This window comes from Bos indicus x Bos taurus, chromosome 12, assembly GCF_003369695.1.
Source record: "Bos indicus x Bos taurus breed Angus x Brahman F1 hybrid chromosome 12, Bos_hybrid_MaternalHap_v2.0, whole genome shotgun sequence".
NCBI classification, from domain to species: Eukaryota; Metazoa; Chordata; class Mammalia; order Artiodactyla; family Bovidae; genus Bos; species Bos indicus x Bos taurus.
This window is the reverse complement of record NC_040087.1, coordinates 1,678,352-1,701,160: the sequence shown is the minus strand read 5'-3', so window position 1 is coordinate 1,701,160 and position 22,809 is coordinate 1,678,352. Positions and strand designations below refer to the sequence as shown.

The following is a 22,809-nucleotide window of genomic DNA, read 5'->3' as shown; positions in this document are numbered from 1 at the left end:
GAAAGTGAAGAGGAACTAAAGAACCTCTTGATGAGGGTGAAAGAGGAGAGTGAAAAAGCTGGCTTGAAACTCAACACTAAAAAAATGAAGATCGTGGCATCTGGTCCCATCACTTCACAGCAAATAGATGGGGAAACAATGGAAACAGTGAAAGACTATTTTCTTGGGCTCCAAAATCACTGTGCATGGTAACTGCAGCCACAAAATTAAAAGGTGCTTGCTCCTTGGAAGAAAAGCAATGACAAACCTAGACAATGTATTAGAAAACAGAAACACTTTGCCAACAGAGGTCTGAATAGTCAAAGCTATGGTTTTTCCAGTAGTCATGTACAGATGTGAAAGTTGGACCATAAGGAAGGCTGAGCTCCGAAGAATTGATGCCTTCTAATTGTGGTGCTGGAGAAGACTCTTGAGAGTCCCTTGGATAGCAAGGAGATCAAACCAGTCAATCCTAAAGAAAATCAGTCCTGAATACTCATTGGAAGGACTGATGCTGAAGCTCCAATACTTTGGCCACCTGATGCAAAGAGCTGTCTTGTTGGAAAAGACCCTGATGCTGGTAAAAACTGAAGGCAGGAGGAGAAAGGGATGGAATGGTTGGATGGTATCACTGATTGATGGACATGAGTTTGAGCAAACTCTGGGAGATGGTAAAGAACAGGGAAACCTGGCCTGTTGCAGTCTGTGAGGTCACAAAGAGTCGGACACGATTTAGCAGCTGAACAGCAGCGCTTAATTTAGTAGCATATTTTAAGTGACTGCCATTTTTTATTTTAGGCCTCTTCTATTTTCATTTTAATTTTTGGAGAATTGTTGTGCTATTAAATGGTAACGTGTATGCTTACAGGTGCTAGAAACAAATAGGTATTTGTCATAATGGCCTGTGATAATTGAAGTAGGTTTTCATTTTTAAAATTTTGAATAAATGATATTAATTTAAATAAATTGTGAGTAAATCATAAAATATCATTTTAAAACATATTAAAATTGTCATTTATTTTTTTTTTTAATTTTGAATTTATTTTTTTAACTGAAGGATAATTGATTTATAGACTTGTGTTGGTTTCTGCCAAACATCAGCGTGAATCAGCCATAGGCATACATATGTCCCCTCCCTCCTCTTGCTCTTGAACCTTCCTCCCACCTCCTTCCCCATCCCACCCCTCTAGTTTTTACAGAGCCCTGGTTTGAGTTCCTTGAGTCGTACAGCAAATTCCCATTGGCTAATTTTAATACAATATTAAACTTATTACTTACGAAGTGTTTCTTGACATCATTATTTTAAATTTTGACATAAATGGCAGATTGGAGAAAAATGATGGCAATGTATTTTGCGTTGAAAATTCTCTTTGGGCATAAATAGTTGCACAGTCTCAGGGAGTAAGTTTTTTTTCTTATTGTTAAAAACTGTGTGTTTCCAATATGTACAATTGGAAAATGTCAACAAATTAAATAATAAAAATCTTTTCATCTTGCAGACATCTTCCTTCATTTCTCAGTGAGCTCTATGTGAGGAGCATGTTAGAAATATGTAGCTTAGGGTATTTTGGCTATTAGCTGTAACCTTTGAGGAAATTCCCTTTATTGGTTGGTGAATTTCATTCTTTTCTTTTCTTATAACCCTGAAGACTTTTTTTTAAAAAGTTGAACTATATAGATTCACTTACTGTATGAGTTTCAGAAGAAGGCATTTTTAAGGATCATTATCTTTTGGAGATATTTTCCAGAATAGAAATTTATTTTCTACAGTGCTTTAGAAGGAAAGAATCTAGTATTTATTTAGCATCTAACTTCATACGAAGCACATGATGGGTAATTCATTTATTCTTAGAACAACTCTAAAGATCAGCATTTTTTTTAGAACAACTCTGTAGACCTTTTTTTTTGTTAAAATTTTAAGTAGGGAAGGCACCTGAGGCACAGGTAGATTGAATTAATCGCTTTGGATCCCACATTGATTAAATGGTGAGGCTGAGATATGCATCTAGTTCTGTCTCACTATAAAGTACTGATCAGACACCCCAAGCTATTCATAAAATGCCTTCTAATATTTGTTACCATAGCTCCCATTTTAAAGTAATATTTTTCATGTAAACTTAGAATTAAGTACCTGGTCTGGTGTTGATCCTGGGAGGCCTGTGGCATGGCCTCTGCCAGCTCTGATGCTGTATCACAATAGTCAGTACATGGGACATTAGGCTTGAAGTAAGTCTTTCCTACTGATGTATGGTTTTATAGCTATCACCTTTGTGCTGAAACAGAGAAGAAAGAAATATCAAATAATCTCATTTATGAGTTATTAAAAACTAATTTCAGCTCTGCTTCAGAATTTAAGAATGAGAATGTTGAGTTGGAGGAAGGACATATATTATAACCTCCAATGAAAGTAAAAATATCCAGGCTTTCATTGTATTCTTTAAAAATATGTAAGGGCTTGGTTTACAAAAATGAATAACATAGTTAGATTTCCTTGCTGCTATTTCTTGTAATGTATCAATTATGGAATTTCAAAAGAATATTTACAAAGTTTTACTTGCTAGGGTGTTGTAATAATTGGTGGTGGTTTAGTTGCTAAGTCATGTCTGACTCTTGCATCCCCATGGACTAGCCTGCCAGGCCTCTCTGTCTGTGGGATCTCTAGGCAAGAATGCTGTAGTGGGTTGCCAACCCATTTACTTATTATTAAGTAAGTATAATAATTACTTAATACCAAATAAGCCTTCCAGGACTAATGCCTTCATGGATTGGGTTATATATAGGAAAAATATTTAAGATATCTGAAAATGGATCATAAAAATAGAAGTTTGTGTTTTGTTATCACCTTTCTTCTTATAGTTGTTATCTTAAAATACCATGTTTATTTGTTTTGACGTCAGAGAAAAGCAACAGTTGAAATGATGTTGAAAGTACCCTTTGTAATTATTCCACAACAAAAAAATATTAGTCTCTAGTAATTTATATGTACTATATGTAAATCTGTATTTCCAAAGGATGAACATAGGAGAGCATAAGAGAGAAAATTGTCTTTTGATATGCTTCAGTTTTTTTTTTTTTTGTTTGTTTGTTTGGGTAAGAAATCGCTTGAGTGTCTGCTAAATGAGTTTCTTTTTTAAATCCTGAGTTATCTTTATAGCAAGCACAAATTTTAAAATTATAAATAGCTTATTTTATTTTTGATATATCTACTCTCCACCAGAAAAACCCAGTAAATGTTGGAAACATTTATTTTAAAGTGAGTTTAGTACATCTTTGGAGTCTTAGATTTTCCAGTAATAGGCTGATAATATTGTACTTGTAAAGCAAGGTTGTCATCTAGTGGTGTTTTCAAGTAGCACATCCTTCAGAATTAGCTCTCTAATACATCTTAAGCATTTTAAAGGAAATGCTTAACCAAACAATTCTAGGTTTCAATTTTTCAGAATTTAAGCACTTTTAAATATTTTACATTATATATGACTTTACAAAGGATTATCACTAGAAACTTTCTTAAAATCTATATTTTGATCTTTAGTCGTGGGCCAAAAATTTCTTGTCTGGCCACTAAAATGTTGAAAAAAATTTTTTTTTTTTGAGTTTTTTTTTTTTTGAAAGTCCCTTAGTCATGTCCGACTCTTTGCTACCCCATGGACTGTGGCATGCTAGGCTCCTCTATCCATGGAATTCTCCAAGCCAGAATACTGGAGTGGGTAGCTGTTCCCTTCTCCAGGGGATCTTCCCGCCCCAGGCTTTGAATCCAGGTCTCCCACATTGCAGGCAGATTCTTTACTGTCTAAGCCACCAGGGAAGCCCAAGAACACAAGAGTGCATTTCTACAGGGAATCTTCCTGCCCCAGGAGTTGAACTGGGGTTTCCTGCATTGTAGGTGGATTCTTTACCAGCTGAGCTACCAGGGAAGCTTGAGTAGTACAGATCTTAATCATGATGTATCAAGGCATTTCATAATGCTTCAGATCTCTATGGAAATTACTTGTTTAGGAAAAAAGAGCCTTATGGAGTACTAAGTAGATTTTTTTTTTTTTTACTTTTTACATAGTTATCCTTTCAGTTTTTGTGCAGGTTAATTTTATGAAATATTTGCAAATAAAATTTTAAGGTTGTAATGATTTTTTGCTTTTGGTGTTTTTATTTTTTTAATATAAAAGTTTTAAAACATAGCATAGAAGAAATTAAGATAGATTTTCTTGTGTGTAGAAAAAATATTACTGTCATGTATTAGCTAAATGATCAAAATAATATACATTTGTGCATGAAAAGAATCATACAAACTAAAAACGAGATGCCTTTTTTTTTGTCTTTTTAAAGAAAGGAAAGAAAACATTTATTTTCCAAGAGGGCAAGAAAGTTAGACTTTGGAAGAACTAGCTGGCTAAAATACTTAGATTTAAAAGCTGCAAATTACCTAGACTACCAAGTTTACATTAGTCTGTCCATGAAAGAAAAAACATGTCTATGAAAGAAAAAACAGTAGCTTTCTCTTGTTTTCCAGAGGTCACACTGTATCTTCAGACACCAACATAGCAAATGCCAAGTATAAAATAGTTTACAGGAAATATTCAAGGTTTTCCTCAGCCAGAGGCCAAACCCAGTCAAAGTGACCTTGTTATTTTTGTTTTATATCAGAGAGTTACATGTTTTCTTTGACTGTCATGTATGAAGTTCTTAATCATATTGGAAGCAGGGCAGAATGTCACTTTTTGCTTCTCCAGGATCAGTGTGGAATTTGTAGCCAATGAATTTAACACCGTATTCAGTTGGTTGGTTGAAATAAGCAGAAGTCTCTGTAGATCCTGTTTTCCAACTTCATCCTGAAGAAGCTGAGGCAGAGGTGTCCACTGACAGGCTCAATAGCATATCCCTCTGGGCCACAGTGTGCAGTTGGCAGCGGCTGTCCACTTCTCCAGCCCTTCTGATCGAGATGCATTTTTCAAGATAGTTTATATTTGAATAAAATCAACCTTGTATTGGAAATAGTTTTCTGCATTGATTAAGATGAACACTAATGACTTATTACTTAGAGCTACTTTAATACATGTTTTTATTCATCTGCCCATTTATAGATATATAACTCATAGAGAAAGTTAAATTTTAGCTAGTGTTGACTCAGGTCCTTATCATAATTATTGGAATAAAGATTGTGGTATTCATTTTGGCAGAGTAGGTGGCCACTTTACCTAAAGAAGTATAAACAAACTGGAAGTGACAGAAGGTGGTACTTGTTTTTTAGGGAAATAAGATGGAAGACCTCTTTTTTTATTTTCTGCCATTTAGTGTCATGGGATTCCCTATTCTGAATTACTTGTAGTAGGATTCTGATCCTTCTTTATGCTGTGCTTAAAGATTTAGTCATGGAATCCCATAAAGTCATTGAACTTAATGCTAATGTATCAAGTTATATATTATGATTGGTGACTCCCCCACCCCACTCCCTTAATGTATTTATAAATTGTATTAAGTGTATTGATTTAGTCTACACTGGATTATTTGAAACAAATTGTGCACAAATTTTTATTAAGTTAACTAATCGGGGTCACAAAGAGTTGGACAACTTGGTGACTGAAAAAACGAACAAATCTTATTACTCAGTGTGGTGTGGTTCATAAATAGATGTTCATAAGCTATTTTCCTATGCCATAGAGAAGGGAAACTAATTTATTATTTCAGTGTTTTTGACTATATACATTAAAAGCCTATAAGAATAATAGCAAAACCAAAAATTTTCAGGAGACATGTTTTATTCCACTTACACTGTAGGCCTAGAAACAGGATAAGCAGAGTGAATACAGAGGCCTTTATTTGGGTAGTTTTTATAAAAAATATAAAAAATATTTTTTAGTGTTCTAGGAGTTTACAGTAGATTGGCCAAGTCTACATTTGCTAAAATGAAAGATAGCCTTTAATATAAGTGATTTAAAAAATTACATGTTTTATTCTTTTCTAACTCCATATTAGCTTGAATAATTGGGAGTTACTCAAGCTAATATAGAGACAGAATGGGAATATATTAGAGATCAATAGAATGGGAAAGATTAGAGATCACTTCAAGGAAGTTAGAGATACCAGGGAAACATTTCATGCAAAGATGAGTACAATAAAGGACAGAAATGGTATGGACCCAACAGAAGCAGGAGATATTAAGAAGAGGTGGCAAGAATACACAGAACTATACCAAAAAGATATTCATGACCCAGATAACCACGATGGTGTGATCACCCACCTAGAGCCCGACATCTAGGAGTATGAAGTCAAGTGGGCCTTATTTAGGAAGCATCACTATGAACAAAGCCAATGGAGGTAATGGAATTCCAGCAGAGCTATTTCAAATCCTAAAAGATGATGCTGTGAAAGTGCTACACTCAATGTGCCAGCAAATTTGAAAAACTCAGCAGTGGTCACAGGACTGGAAAAGGTCAGTTTTCATTCCAATCTCAAAGAAAGGCAATGGCAATGACAAAGAATGTTCACTCACCGTATAGTTGCACTGATTTCACACTTTAGCAAAGTAATACTCAAAATTCTCCAAGCTAGGCCTCAGCAGTAAGTGAATGAAGAACTGGAATCTTGGTGCCTCGGCAGAGGGACCAGAGATCAAATTGAAAACATTTGTTGGATCATAGGAAAAGCAAGAGAATTCCAGAAAAATATCTGCTTCATTGACAGATAAAGGCTTTGACTGTGTGGATCACCACAAACTGTGGAAAATTCTTAAGGCTCGAAATACCAGACTGCCTTACCTGCCTCCTGAGAAATCTGTTTGCAGGTCAAGAAGCAACAGTACAGCCAGACATAGAACAACAGAGTGGTTCAAAATTGGGAAAGGATTACATCAGGTGTGTATATTATCACCTTGCTAATTTAACTTATATGCAAAATGCTAGATTGGAGAATGTAGAAGCTGCAATCAAGATTTCAAGGAGAAATATCAGTAACAGCATATATGCAGATGACACCACCCTTACGGCAGAAAGCGAAGAGCAGCTAAAGAGCCTCTTGATGAAAGAGAAGAGTGGAAAAGCTCAACGTTCAAAAAACAAAGATCATAGCATCCGGTCCCATCATTTCATGGCAAATAGATGGGGAAGCAATGGAAACAGTGACAGACTTTATTTTCTTGAACTCCAAAATCATTGCAGACGGTGACTGTAGCCATGATAGATGTTTGCTCCTTGAAAGAAAAGCTATGACCAACCTAGACAGTATACTAAAAAGCTGAAACATTACTTTGCCAACAAAGGTCCATGTAGTCAAAGCTATGGTTTTTTTCAGTAGTCATATATGGATGTTAGAGCTGATTATAAAGGAAACTGACTGCTGAAAAAGTGATGCTTTTGAACTGTCGTGTTGGAGAAGACTCTTGAGAGTCCCTTGGACTGCTAAAAGATCAAAGCATTTAATCCTAAAGGAAATCGGTCCTGAATATTCATTGGAAGGACTGATGCTGAAGCTCTAATGCTTTGTCCAGTTGATGTGAAGACCTGACTCATTGGAAAAGACCCTGATGCTGGGAAAGATTGAAGGCAAAAGGAAAAGGGGACGATGGAGGATGAGATGGTTGGATGGCATCACCTACTTGATGGACATGAGTTTGAGTAAGCTCCAGGAATTGGTGATGGACAGGGAAACCTGGCGTGCTGCAGTCCATGGGATAAAAAAGAGTTGGACATTACTGAGTGACTGAACTGAATTGATGTGGACTGGTAGTCTCAATGTGATAGCAAGTAGTCATGTATAGATGTATAGATCAGAGACTCCCAAAACCACATGTGGCTATGTAATTTGGGTTTTATTCAGAAACAGTTAATACTGTTCTGCATTATTCATTGTGCAGATGTGTCCTTTATTTTTGATTGAGTCCCTATCCATTTGGGAATCCATTTGGGAATAATATTTTCATTCTTGATTTTTTTCATCGCTATTTTAAAGAATTTTCATGCATCATCAGCCTAGTTTGTATCTATGTGCAATAATATATTCTCTCCTGGATTATTTTACAAATTCAATTCTCAGTTCAGACTTGAATGGGCATTCATTGCTTGGAATGGTAAAGGTAGGTAGAGGGGAAGAAAACTTCAGTGCACTTTTTAAATTATTTTGACCGATTAGACCATTTTCCCCCTAAGAAATATATGGAAATAATGAGGTAAAGATGAGTTCTTATATGTGCAGTTTGTGAAATATTTAGGCCAAAGTAAATGATTTGATGACAGCTCTAGTAAGAATATTGTTTCAATGCATAATTATGTTTATTGCTCTCCAAGAGTCATACAAAGTGACCTAAAATACACAATTGTTTTCCTCTTTTGCTTGAAAAGTGTGTCAGCCATGGGTAATGTATCATTTGAGAGACACCTATAGCACAACCCTGCATGTCAAAGACAACTTGAAAGTGTATAGGAGCCAACAGGCAGATAACGGATATAAACTAATATGATTAGTACAAAGTATGTGTGTCACATGCAGACTAAAGCCTGTTTGGCTAGACACTGCTTTGCAAAAAACTAAAAGCTAAAAATGAGAATACTTGACAGTAGCTGCTTAACCTATCTTCATACAGATAGTCACTAGACCTGCCGCCTTTCATTCAGTTCAGGCGCTCAGTTGCGTCCGACTCTGCGACCCCATGGACTGTAGCACGCCAGGCTTCCCTGTCCATCACCAACTCCTGGAGCTTACTCAGACTCATGTCCATGGAGTCGGTGATGCCATCCAAGCATCTCAACCTCGGTCATCCCCTTCTCTTCCCGCTGTCAGTCTTTCCCAGCATCAGGGTCTTTTCCAATGAGTCAGTTTTTTGCATCAGCTGGACAAAATATTGGAATTTCAGCTTCAGCATCAGTCCTTCCAATGAATATTCAGGACCAATTTCCTTTAGGATGGACTGGTTGGATCTCCTTGCAGGCCAAGGGACTCTCAAGAGTCTTCTCCAACACCACAGTTCAAAAGCATCAATTCATATATGAATGCTGGAAAAACAATAGCTTTGACTAGATGGACCTTTGTTGGTAATATAATGTTTCTGCTTTTCAATATGCTGTCTAGGTTGGTTATGCTTTTTCTTCCAAGGAGCAAGCATCTTTTAATTTCATGGCTGCAGTCACCATTTGCAGTGATTTTGGAGCCCCCAAAAGAAAGTCTCTCACTGTTCCTACTGTTTCCCCATGTATTTTTCATGAATTGATGGGACCAGATGCCATGATTTTAGTTTTCTGAATGTTGCGTTTTAAGCCAACTTTTTGACTCTTCTCTCTCACCTTCATCAAGAGGCTCTTTAGTTCTTTGCTTTCTGCCATAAGGGTGGTGTCATCTGCATATCTGAGGTTATTGATATTTCTCCTGGTAATCTTGATTCCAGCTTGTGCTTCATTCAGCCTAGTGTGTCTTATGATGTACTCTGCATTATAAGTTAAATAAGCAGGGTGACAATATACAACCTTGATGTACTCCTTTTCTTATTTGGAACCAGTCTGTTGCTCCATGTCCAGTTCTAACTGTTGCTTCCTGACCTGCATACATTTTCCAAGAGGTAGGTCAGGTGGTCTGGTATCCCCATCTCTTCAAGAATTTTCCACAGTTTGTTGTGATCCACACAGTCAAAGGCTTTGGCATAGTCAATAAAGCAGAAATACGTGTTTTTCTGGAACTGTCTTGCTTTTTCGATGATCCAACGTATGTTAGCAACTTGATCTGGTTCCTCTGCCTTTTCTGAATCCAGCTTGAACATCTGGGAGTTCATGGTTCATGTACTATTGAAGCCTGGCTTGGAGAAATTTGAGCATTACTTTGCTAGCGTGTGAGATGAGTGCAGTTGTGTGCTAATTTGAGTTTGAGCATTCTTTGGCATTGCCTTTTTTTGGGATTGGAATGAAAACCGTCTTCATACAGATAGTCATTGGAGCTACCCCCTTTAGATGGACATACACTGTTCAGTTTGTGGCTGCTCTCCTCATTACATGTACATCATAGTCAGCGGTTAAGTTAAACTCAAGGGTTTTACCTACTTTCATAGGAATGAATCAAAGGAAAATTGGTGCTCTTTTCCCTTGCGGTTTGTAATCCACTTACTGGTAATGGTGGCCCACTATCTGGATCTAATAAGTGATATTAAACAATAGTATTTGTTCTTATCACACTTCCCTGTCAGTTGAGATTCTTGAATTGTAGTTTGGGCATGTCTGTTTTATATGTCCAAGTAACTTAGAACATGAGGTGAAGATAGTTTTAGTAGTGAGACCATTCTTATTTAAATATATATCCAGTACTTGTTAATAGGAAACAACCTCTCCCCCAAATTGGTGGATAATAATTAGTTTTAAAACTTTTACTTCTGAAGTAACAAGAGTTGCTCAGGATTACAAATTAAATGACTCTGAGAAAGACAGGATTTTAACATCTATTTATGAAACAAGAAGCACTTTCCAAAATCTTTTTTTAAAAATTTGAGTGTTTATTAAGCTGTGATTTAAAATGGAGTTATTTGGAGGTGAAATTAAGGAGAAATCTTAGTATATTTTGTAGTATGCAGAAATTTAGCCCTTTACTGCCTTGCTTGTCAATAAAATTTTATTTCGATGTGTTTTTAGCTCAGAATAGTAATGAGTGGTTTTGCACTAAAATCTCTACCAGAGGAGAAGAAAAAGTTGTGCCTCTGGGCTGTTTTAGTAAACAGGAGCTCTCCAGGGTTTGTTTCCTCTTTAAGGTTTTGCCCTTGGGTGTAAGTGTGCAGAGATCGCCTGTGGAAACTGAGGATGATTCTCTCCCGTTACGGTCCATGTACAGATGTGCACAGGGATCAGGTCTGGCATGCCTGTTCTGATTTGCAGTGCTTTTCCCCCAGTGACCACATTAAGGCTGGTGGGTTTTGTGTTGTTTTCTTCTTCTTTCAGTTACTGTGGTATTGTGGTGAATCTTAAATCTGATTTGGGCATTACACTTTGCTTTTATCACTTGTTTTATTCACTGATGAGACTGGCATCTTTAAATGTTTACAAAAACAAAAGATTAATTTGCAAATCTCAAGTTATGTGAAAATGGTCCATTATTGACAGAAGGATCACCAAGATGTTACTAGGGAGACCTGTGAATGGGGTCTCCTGTTTCTTGATAATTACAGAGTAAAGGTGTAAGGCTCAAGTCCTCTTATTTTTAAAAAATATTAAGGGTGAGGAAGGAAGACTTGTAAAACTTGGAAATTGAGACTGAGCTGTATTTTATAATTTCTTATATTCAGGAAGCCTACAGGCTTCCCTTTTTATATTTTACGGGATAGGTATTTTTTTCATTGTTGCAACAATTTTTTAATTGTTAGTTAATATTAGTTTCCTGATTTTTTACCATGGAAACTAGAACCATTCTTGTTTAATAAATCAATACTTTGGAGGCACTGATTTAATTTGCCTAATTGTGCTTTTTTGTGTGTGTTGATAAAGTGCCTAGTTGATTATGAAATTGGTATGTATAGATGTTGGCTTTTGTTTATGAGAACAGAATTACATTTCTGATATTAGCATTATTTGGTGATGGACATGGAGGCCTGGCATGCTGCGATTCATGGGGTCACAAGGAGTTGGACACAACTGAGCGACTGAACTGAACTGAACTGAAAAGCAGTGTGATTCCCCTGGAGGAGGAAATGGCAAACTACTCCAGTATTCTCTGGAACATCGCATGGACAGAGGAGCCTGGTGGACTACAGTCCATGGGGGTCACAAAGAGTCAGATAAGGCCTGGCATGCTCACACAATGAAAAGACTGCTACACTGAGAATCAGGACGCATTTTTAACTTTACCTTACTTAGAAGTTAGAAGTGTTGGTCACTCAGTTGTGTCTGACTCTTTGCGACCCCATGGACTGTATAGCCCGCCAGGCTCCTCTTTCCGTGGGGTTCTCCAGGCATGAATACTGAAGTGGGTTGTGATGCCCTTTTCCAGGGGATCTTCCTGACCCAAGGATCAAACCCAGGTCTCTGACTTTGCCGGCAGATTCTTTACCATCTGAGACATCAGGGTATTTTAGAGCAAAGTTTAGGTTAATATCTTTGAAAAAAAAGGCATTTTTTTCTTCACCTGTAAAGCTAAAGAGTTAAACTTTGAATACTTTTTAAGATTATTTCCAGTTTATCTGACATCCTGTAAGCTTTTAATTCTAAAGAGTTGCCTTTCTAGAAGATGAAGTATTTTATTAGTCGTTGTATATTATTTCCACACTGTAGGAATTTTGAAAGCTGTGTTTCTGTAACTACTCAGTCAGCATTTAATATAGGACCCATATCCCTCTATATACTTTTGCTTTCTAAAATTGATCTCAGCCTATACTGACCTCTCATCTCTTCCCCATTTTCCAATCAGAATGTCCCAGAATGTGTTTTATACTTTTTTACTTCATGGAGATGCCCTTTCTGTGCATTCTTTTCCATTCCCTAGCCACTTTGAGCTCCTATAACATTTTGTTTATAGTTATTTTGGCCTTGTATGGTAGCTATTTATGTGTTATGTTATGCTTTATATGAGACTGTAAATGCTTTAAAGGAAGATATTTATTTTTCATCATCTTATTACTGATTCACACACATAGTTCTTTTCATACAAATCATGTGTTAATTAATATTTGTAGAACTAAATTTGTAAGATGGTTAGTGCCAGATACAGTCAGTGGCTGTGAATGGTGAAAAATCATCAGGGTAATAAGGAAGTGAACTTACTCATTCTGAATTAAAGCAGTGTTTCCACCATCTATGCTGCCAGCAAACATTTGTATTCCATGGTCACTCATGTACAATTTATTCCAGCCTCCTAACCATTTATTCTTAGTGACACATCTAAATACTTAATGCTTTTTTCTCTCTCTCTGTAACCCACTTGACTCCTGGCCTTCATTCATCATTGTAGTTTAGCACTGCCTTAGCAATGGCACCCCACTCCAGTACTCTTGCCTGGAAAATCCCATGGATGGAGGAGCCTGGTAGGCTGCAGTCCATGGGGTCTCTAAGAGTCAGACACGACTGAGCGACTTCACTTTCACCTTTCACTTTCATGCACTGGAGAAGGAAATGGCAACCCACTCCGGTGTTCTTGCCTGGAGTATCCCAGGGATGGGGGAGCCTGGTGGGCTGCCATCTATGGGGTCGCACAGAGTTGGACACGACTGAAGCGACTTAGCAGCAGTAGCAGCAACAGCAAGCTTTTAATAGTATCTAATTTTTTTAAACACATTCTTGCTTTGATTTTTATATACTTCCCTTTCTTTTACCTCGTTGATCTTATTCATAGGCTTATCAGCTTTTTCTATTGCTTTTTGTACTCTATTTTTATTTCTTTTTGCTTGCTCTTTTACTTTTGAGAAATTCATCCTTTATTTCTTAAAGGCAAATGCTCTTTGATTACTGTCTTCAGGTAAAGGTGTCTTAGAATCAGACTAAGGTTGGGAGTTGATGGTGGAATTGCTGACCATCAACTCTGGAAGAGCCAAAGTTAGCTCTGTTAGACTAGTACTCCTGTATCTTTTCAGTGGGAGACTATCTGTGGTGGCAGTGCCAGCACCAGAGTATGTAATACTGATTACAAAAGGTGCCAAATTTTCATGGGCATTTTTACAGGTGGACTTTTGTGGGGGGGTGATACGTGAATTGTAGAGTTATCAAAGAACTTCAAAATGGTTGTGTTGGGCGTGGGTGAATTGGTAGAGATGATTCCCTCCCAGCCTTTGGATTAAATAATTTTTCACCCTTCAGTTAATTATTGCTACAGATGAATGGTTGGTTTGGATTGAATAAAAGAACAAAGGGCAATAAGACAATGAGTAAAAAACTGAAAAGAGACAGGAAAAGTAAAAGATGTAAGGTAAAAAGTTGCCTAACTTTGTGCCACTTGAAATCAATAGTGTTTATTGAAGATTCTTAGGAACATTATGTTAGACAAAGGGAAGTTGAAAAGATAATGTGAGAAAGTATCTGAGAGGAAAGTTTTGTTGGATTAAATTTAAAACTATGCTGTTTTTAGTTCTATTTTTATTGCACGTCAATCTCTTAAAAGTTTACTCTAACTTAATATTTAAGTTGGATATTGTATTTGTGTAACAGGGAAGAGGAGCTTATTGATTCCTTAAGAAGCATATTGATGTTTAAATAGCTTTTCTTAGAAAGCATTTGGATACTTTTATTAACATAATATCCCTTTAAAGACATAAAAGGAAAAGTATGCATTCTCCATCCTGTTCTATCAGAGATGGTAAACAGGGAGTATCCAGGGCTCTCTGGTATTTGCAGTAGAAACATTTAATAGTAGAGAACAAAACTACTTGTAGACTTAAGAAAGTAATTTTGGTTAACTTTGATTTTAGAAAATATTAAGCCATTTATTTTATTTTAACAGGTATCTTTCAGATGAAGGCATTGAAGCTTGTACAAGTTCTCCTGACAAAGTCAATGTAAATGACATCATCCTGATTGCTCTCAATGTAGGTTTTATTTATTAACTTATAAACATTTAGAATCTGGAAGCTATATTTATGAAAAATATCTCATAGAATAAACTGGCTCTTATAAAGTGGAGAACGTCTTTCATTTTTATTGTCCATTTCAAGTTGCAGTGATGTTTGTTGAATTTGGTAATCTTATATAAGCCAATTATTAGAAATATATATTTCTTTAATGTCTATTATACGAAATCAGTGAAAAAGGGAAAAGTGCAATTAAAACTTTTTCACCTTATGATCAGTTATAGAATTTCATTACATTTATAGTAGCTATGTAATAGCAGTAAAAACTGATCATATTCATAGAAACAAATTGATATTGAATTTACATACAAACTAGCTAGGTTACAGCTTCTTGACAGTTGTATTTTTTATTTTGAAGTAACTTTTCCTGTTGATCAAAGTAGTATATACTGTACAGTATGACTACTGCAGAAAATACAGAAAAATAAGAAAGCCCAATAATTACTGTTAATGTTTTGATATATTTTTCTTCCCTAGCTCTCTCCCTTTACCAATCTGTTTAGCAGTGTCTTTTTTATAATTGAGATTGACTTTTAGATTTTTTTTGAAGAGTTATAAAAATTGTTTGAAGTACAGATGTGATTAAATGAATATTCTTTTTTCAATCTTGTGGTTACCCTAGTGGGAATTTTTTTCTTACTGCCTTTACAATCACAGTCTATTAAACAATGAAATTTATATGCTATGTTATATAATCAATGAAATTCAGAAGAGAATTACTGTCTGACAAATCCATTATGTCACTGCAAAGTAGGTTTAGCATAAAGCAGAAAGGGTGGCAACTGATAAGAACATATGAAATATAAATTAATATATAACTATAACTTTTTCTTTTCCAATTACTGAAAATTTTATTTATATAATTAAATGTGAATTTAAACATAGAATTTATATATTGAAATTTATCATTTTTTTAGCAGCTTGCAGTTTTATTCAGTAAGACAAACAGGTTTTTTAGAAATTATGTGTGTTACCCATGACTACAGATGGGGATATTTATTAGACATTTTATCTTTCCTTGACTTGCACCCAAATTAGTGAATTTTATTTTCAGAAAATGTTACAAAGAATCCCAGTTTATTTCTTTGTTCACTAAAAGCAAAAGACCTAAATAGGAAAAAGGCTTTGTGACAGTCTTCTCTTCTTATTGATATTTATATATGTAGGTAAATAGCATTGAGCTATCTAAAAATTGGGTAAGAAACTAAATAAAATAAGTCAACACAAAGTATTTGACCTGGTATACATAAGAGGTACATGATGATTATTAGTGAATTAACTTGTCTTTATAATTTTCTTTAAAATATATAAATAGTCCAGTCCAAAGCTGTCATGCTGTGTAATAGAATTAAAGAAATACTTTTAATAAGGATGAAGTCTATACCAGACAAGTAGTCTAATTTTCAAGTTCTTAAACTTTGAAGTAAAATCAGTCACATACAGTATTTCTGTTGAAATTTTTTAACTTTTGAGTGATTGCAGGATGTTAATCCCTAATTGAGAAAGACTTGCATTATTGATTTTTATATATAACTTACTACATATTGGGAGAATAATCCATGCACAAGCTTTCTTACCTTCTCTTCCTCCTATGGGGAACACACTGAATTTGTTCTTTTATCTAGCAGTGAACAAAGCAATAGTATGTATGTAGAGTGTTTCCTGCCCAGGAAAGTCCATTAGGCTTTTATTGGGCTGTTCAAAAATGTACTCTCTGCCTAGAATGCAACAAAATTCTAGACATCTCCCCTTGAAAGCAGGTGTTCACCATATCACATTGTTAATACAAATAATTTAGGCCGTGGGCCACATTTTCAGTTAGGGAATGGTTCTGGTACCAAGTTCCCAGATGCCAGCTTAGGGCCAACTTTGTAAGTGGGCCCTTCTAAAGGTAGCAGCCTTAGAGGTGCTATGTAACTCTTTTAGCATGGATTAGTATGTTGAAAGGTGGGAGCTTTCTTAATTTTTACTCTATAGAATGAGGAGTAAGGATTTTAAGAATAATATAGAAATTCAGCATGGAGTTTTGAATTCCTGCATTATTCAGAGCAAAATTAAGTGATAGTCTAGTCTTAAATTAGTAAATAATGTGTAATAGTAAAAATTTTAAAAGATTGTTTTAAAATTTCTTTTAATATTCTGTATAGTATAAAATGCTCTGCCAAATAGATACTCTGCTGAACTTATTTGAAGAAATAAGTCAGGAATGTTGTTTGTGTGTGCACACATGCATCTTATAGGTTAAATATTTCTCTTGAATAATTAGTTATTCACTATAAATGCATTTTTGGACCCAGCTATTCTAGTGATCCTGATATAATGGCATCTGAATCATAGAATTAACTTTGATTTTAGGATGTTTAAATATTTGGTAGGTCATTTTCATCTTGCTAAAAGAACAATGAAATAATCTTCCTTATATGTGTGTATGATACTTTAAAAGTTCTGTGAACTTTGACTACATTGTTTCTTTCAGCATGACAACAACTTTGGAAGATAGAATTGTTAATATATTTTTGATCTTATGGAGGAATAAATTATCTGGATTTAGAGAATTTCTGACATGTCATATTAGTTATAATATACAGTAAATTGAAGTTTAGAATTTTAGTCTAGTGCTTATTTCTATAATACTTTATATAAATGCCTCATTTTATTTTACATTTTATAACTAGTGATAAAATCAGAAATGAAGGACCATGATGTATCATAAAATTTGTATATATTCTGTTTCTTATATGTGTTTAAATATTTCAGCTTTTCTGTGACTTTCAAAATAGTGATTTTTTATGAACTTAGTTGTATTATTTACTTGTTACATGCATTCAGATAATAACAGTATGCGTGTTTTATATTCAGTAAACATTATAGCTAACGCTTATTAAATGCTTATTCTTTGTAAGTCATTGTGCTTAGTGCTTCACATGTATTATTTAATCTTCAAAACAGTGAAATGCCAGGATAAGAATTTTTTCCCCATATATTGCTTAGTATTTTCAAAGTAAAAATGCATGCAACTTGAGGTTTGGTTTATAGTTCTTTCACTCTGTTATTGGAGACTGTACAAAGGATAAATCTGAAACATTGTTAAATATTTGGATATGGGGCTTAGTTTGCCTGGCAGTTCCATTCAGTGAATTGTACTTTAGGAATGATCCTTGCATTACATTGAGAAATAAAAGTCATGGTAGTAAAAAGACTGGAAAGGATCTGTGAGGGTTGTATAATATGTATTCTTGTTTCTTAAGCTGACTGTATGTGGATATTTCAAGTGAAATTATATTATTGTAGGTATTCAAAGGCAATGGCACCCCACTCCAGTACTCTTGCCTGGAAAATCCCATGGACGGAGGAGCCTGGTAGGCTCCAGCCCATGGGGTCGCTAAGAGTTGGGCACGACTCAGCGACTTCGCTTTCACTTTTCACTTCTATGCATTGGAGAAGGAAATGGCAACCCACTCCAGTATTCTTGCCTGGAGAATCCCAGGGACAGAGGAGCCTAGTGGGCTGCCGTTTATGGGGTCGCACAGAGTCAGACACGACTGAAGCGACTTAGCAGCAGCAGCAGGTGTTCAAAGAAGACTATCCTATTTCTCTATGTGTTATCCTTTTATAAATAATACAGTAATTGTAATCATCTATTGATAGTATTTTTGCCTTAAGTCTAACATAAATTTCTCCCTTAAAATTTTTGTGATTAAATGCATTCTGAGTCTCTTTTCTCTTGCTCTTGAGACAATGAAGAGCTCTGTTTACTGTTATTTAAGGAATTTAAAAAAGTACAAATTTAGTTATTGAGCTAACCTCACTGTCTCAAGCATCAAGATAATTTCTTAGCTTAAATAATTAGGCCTTTTTCATGAGTAGTATTTAGTTTTCTTCTGAATAAATTTCTTACTGTTCCTTTAGTTTTCACTTCTTAAAGAAGACCGAATCCTTAAAAATTTTATGTAGACTGTGTGTGTAGTTGAAGTTTTGTTTTTGCATCAGAAATGCTATAGCTTTGTTTATCTTAGTCCTTTTTATGTTTTGCTTTGGTTTGTTGAGTAATAGGTGCATCTGGATTTTCGTGTAGTCAGTCTTTTGTTCACCAGCTTCTATTTCTGAAATTTGTTTAATAAGCGAATGAAATGTTTTTACTACAGTACAGTCTTACTGTGACTTCCTGCTTTTGTAGTAAAGAATATTCTCTGGGATATTTGTATGTTATGTAGCTTTATGTTAGGAATATCACAGCCTATAGAGTACTGTACTTTCATGTCTCTGCATATCAAAGTTATATAGAATTTAGTTGTCGAAAATATACTCTGTTTGTTCAAAGTAGTCATTTGGTTTTGGATTGTGACATTAATTTCTTACTAAGTCTATATAGTTTACATAAAATCAAGTTTTAGATTTTAATAAAAGGGTACCCAGAGAAATACTACCAGATGTAAGTAAGGCCTTATATATTACTGTTTAATTTACTGGTGTACTTTAAACAGTGTATATATGGGACTGAAAATGGTTGATTTTTACATATATAGATCTCATAATCAGTTGAAATACAAGCTACATTTAACATATAGTTAAATTCTGTTACTCAGACATTAACTAATTTTATCTTTGTTTGTGAGTGAGATTAGATTTAGAGTCATTTTTCTCTAATTTTATTTTAATAATAATATTTTTATTTTAGACAGACTTGAGAACAATTGGCAAGAAATTCCTCCCCAGTGACATCAATGGTGGAAAGGTAGAAAAGGTAAAGAAAAATGTTAACTTCCTAAATTATGTTAAGTACAATAAATATGAACATCTACTAAATTATTGGGATTATTTTTTGTCAAGGAAGACTACAACTTCAAAATATTTTGGAGGGAACAAGTCACAAAGTTATCATTTTAGTGACTTCCTATACATATGGAAAATTATTAAAACGAACTTTTAAACTTTCGGTGACTTTTCAACATTAAAAAAATACTCTTGTCTTAGGAATTATAACTGTGACACACTTATTTACGTGTGAGACTTACCAGATATTGGAATTCAGAGGACCTTTTTGTATCTTTTTATTTTAGTATCTGTTACCATATTTATTTAATGAACTTATTGATATAGGAGTATAAGATTGTGAGAGAATGTTAGGAACAGTTTGGCAAAGCTGTGCATTTGGTTACTGCTATCATTTTTCATAACTTATGTATTTATGTTATGAATTTTTTCAGTGATTTTTTGAAATACAAGGATACAATTTTTGGATTTTAGATGCCAACTAGTCAGTCTTTTGGAGAAGGCAGTGGCACCCCACTCCAGTACTCCTGCCTGGAAGATCCCATGGACGGCAGAGCCTGGTAGGCTGCAGTCCATGGGGTCGCTAAGCGTGGGACACGCCTGAGTGACTTCCCTTTCACTTTTCACTTTCATGCATTGGAGAAGGAAATGACAACCCATTCCAGTGTTCTTGCCTGGGGAATCCCAGGGACAGGGGAGCCTGGTGGGCTTCTGTCTATGGGGTCGCACAGAGTCGGACATGACTGAAGCGACTTAGCAGCAGCAGCAGCAATTAGTTTTTTACTTCTTATTCATTTATATTCAATTTCTTCTTTTTATTTGAAAATAATGCAAACTGTGTCAATCAAAAATTTTATATATGCTGTTGCTCACTTTTTGAATTATTAATGAACATCTTTATAATTTGAAATACTTTGAATGTGTATGTTTTGAGTTTGAGTAAGTATTCTTATCATTTTAATACTCACGTATTTAAGATAGTTGCTATACCTTAGATGTTTTAAATTTTAGATAATTTCAAAAGGTCTATAATGTATCAACATTTTTCACATTTTCTAAATGTTGGTCCTCATATGTGATAGGTGGTAATCATTTAGCTGGAAAGAGAACAAGAGTTTATAATCTGCCCTAGCTTTTGAATCAGGTACTCAAGAGAAGAGAGTTCTACAGACTCCTCAGCAATTCATTTTAATGTTTAACAATATTCTATGTAAGCAAATTTAATTGTATTTTAATCTAAATTTCTTATGTTGCAACTTAAGTCCGTAATATCTTCTTTATCTTCCCTCAGGGAAGTGGAGAACATCTGGTTACCTTCCTTTGTGAATAATTCTTCATATACTTGAATCTTGTAAATGTCACTGCTACAGGTTTCTTTTTGTTAAAACCATCTATCTTGGTTCCTCTGTTTATTCTGTCTCCGGCGTTCCATTCATCTTCATTGCTCTTCTCAGAGTCCTCTCCAGTTCCTTGCATTTCATTTTCTGGTTATGGTAGTAGTTCTGACCTCAGTGTGCATCAGAGTCATCCTGAGGCCTGCTACAACACAGAGTGCCAGCTTCCCACCTCGCCCACTGCCATGTTTCTGACTCCACTGAACTGGGAAAGAGCCTGAGAATTTGTACTTTGAACAGGTTTCTGTGGGATGTTGATTCAGCCAATCTGGGAAACATACTTAGAAAACCTCTAGGGTGTAGAACTCCAAATTAGGCAGCAGTCTTGGACAGGTCTGATGAATGCAACAGTTCCTCACAGAAGAAGTAACGAGTATCAAAGCAGTGCCTGCATATCCTTATACTAGTCTATTTAAGAAAACTAGCATTCTGGATTATTGATTTTCCATTTTTTCTTTTTCTGTCTTTAAGGACTCTCAGAACCTACCACTGTTAAAAGCTCACAGGGAAAGGTACTGCGAGAGTTTTCTCCACTTTCTCCAACTTCTCAGAGCATTTTTGCTTCAGAAAATTTTATAAGTAGTCTCTTTAGAATTTCCTTTGAATATAGCTAACAGCAACAAGATATAACTTAGAATATTTGAATCTAGAATTTTCTATACCAAATTTTATCCTTTGAATTATTCTTAATGCTCATGTGGCTTTAGTTTGTACGTAAAATGAGAAGATACAAAATAAGCCCTTTCACATGAAACAGAAATTGAGTGAGCCCTTTTCACATGAAACAAATCTCTGTTCCTCAGATTTGATTATATTTTCCCTTTCATTACCTGCTTCTGATACCAAATATAATTCTCTTCACAGTATTAGTGAAGATGTTTTGAAAATTAATTTTAATAGAAGTTTTAGAAGCCAACCCACTGGAGTTACTCATTTGTCTTTGGTTAAAATTTCATACATTTTATAAAAATATATCTCCAATACTTTGGCCACCTGATGTGAAGAACTGGCTCATTAGAAAAGACCCTGATGCTGGGAAAGATTGAAGGCAGGAGGAGAAGGGGACAACAGAGGATGAGATGGTGGGATGGCATCACCAACTCAATGGACATGAGTGTGAGCAAGCTCCGGGAGTTGGTGATGGACAGGGAGGCCTGGCGTGCTGCAGTCTGTGGGGGTCACAGAGTCGGACACAACTGAGCAACTGAACTGAACTGCTTTTAGGCAATAATAAATGTTTAAGTAATATATATTTTTGACATGAATTACTTGTGCTCTTTGTCTATAAAGTAAGACTAAAACAGTAAAAGTTACTTTATTTGTGTCTTTATCGGAATGCTTTATTACCCAGCACTTTAGCATGTTATTGGTGACAGAATCATTAAGACATGGCTCTAGACACTAAATTATGTATAACTGTTGTTTAAAATAAATTTTAAATAAAAAATTTAAAATAAAATTTAGTTTAATCTGTGAATAAGATAAGCAGAGTATTTGAATAAGTAATCTACCTGTTCCTTGATCATGTCAGATTTTGGTATTAAATAATAATATTTTCTAATTTTCTTTTAATAATAATAAAAAAAGAATGAAAGAACTGGATTACCTAGTGATCTTCCAAATAAAACATGCTGGAAACTAATTGCAAAAACTAATTTAGAGAATTTAAAGTGTGAGATAGATTAGCTTCTCAGGAAGCAGAGACAGTTTTGATGAGCTTCAGATACAATGTGGAGAGGGAGAATAAAAAAATTCTGGTAACATACTGGATGGATACAGATTTTAGAATTTTTCAGCTGGACTTAAATCCTTATTCTTCCACTTATATTTTTGTGACTTCTGTAAAGTTATTTAATCTTGCCAGATTTTAATTTTCTCATCATTCAAATGCTATCTCCTTTATGACACTGAAGAATTAAATGAAAACCTGTGTGACTACATTGTAAATGTAGTGCAATGTGTATGACAAATATTGAGCATTATGAGACATTTAGGGTGGTGTTTTTGTCCTGGACATCTAAGAATGCATGAATATTTATTACCTGACTTGGGTATCTTGTTACTGAGAGATCTCCAAGTGAAAGTGAAAGTCGCTCAGTTGTGTCCAGCTCTTTGTGACCCCATGGACTATACAGTCCATAGAATTCTCCA

General features: G+C 35.0%; 1 protein-coding gene across 3 annotated transcripts in view; it reads left to right on the top strand.

Annotated features, from left to right (window-relative positions):
• Nucleotides 1-22,809, top strand: part of TDRD3 (tudor domain containing 3) — a 226,752-nt gene that overhangs the window by 52,860 nt on the left and 151,083 nt on the right. Inside the window, exons 2-3 of one of the 3 annotated variants that reach the window (XM_027557098.1) lie at nt 14,365-14,449; nt 19,170-19,235. The exons of 1 other annotated variant lie outside the window; for it this stretch is intronic. In XM_027557098.1, the coding sequence (XP_027412899.1) occupies nt 14,365-14,449; nt 19,170-19,235 (151 nt within the window). The remainder of the gene's footprint in view (nt 1-14,364; nt 14,450-19,169; nt 19,236-22,809) is intronic. One more of the 3 variants, XM_027557100.1, reaches the window with a different exon arrangement.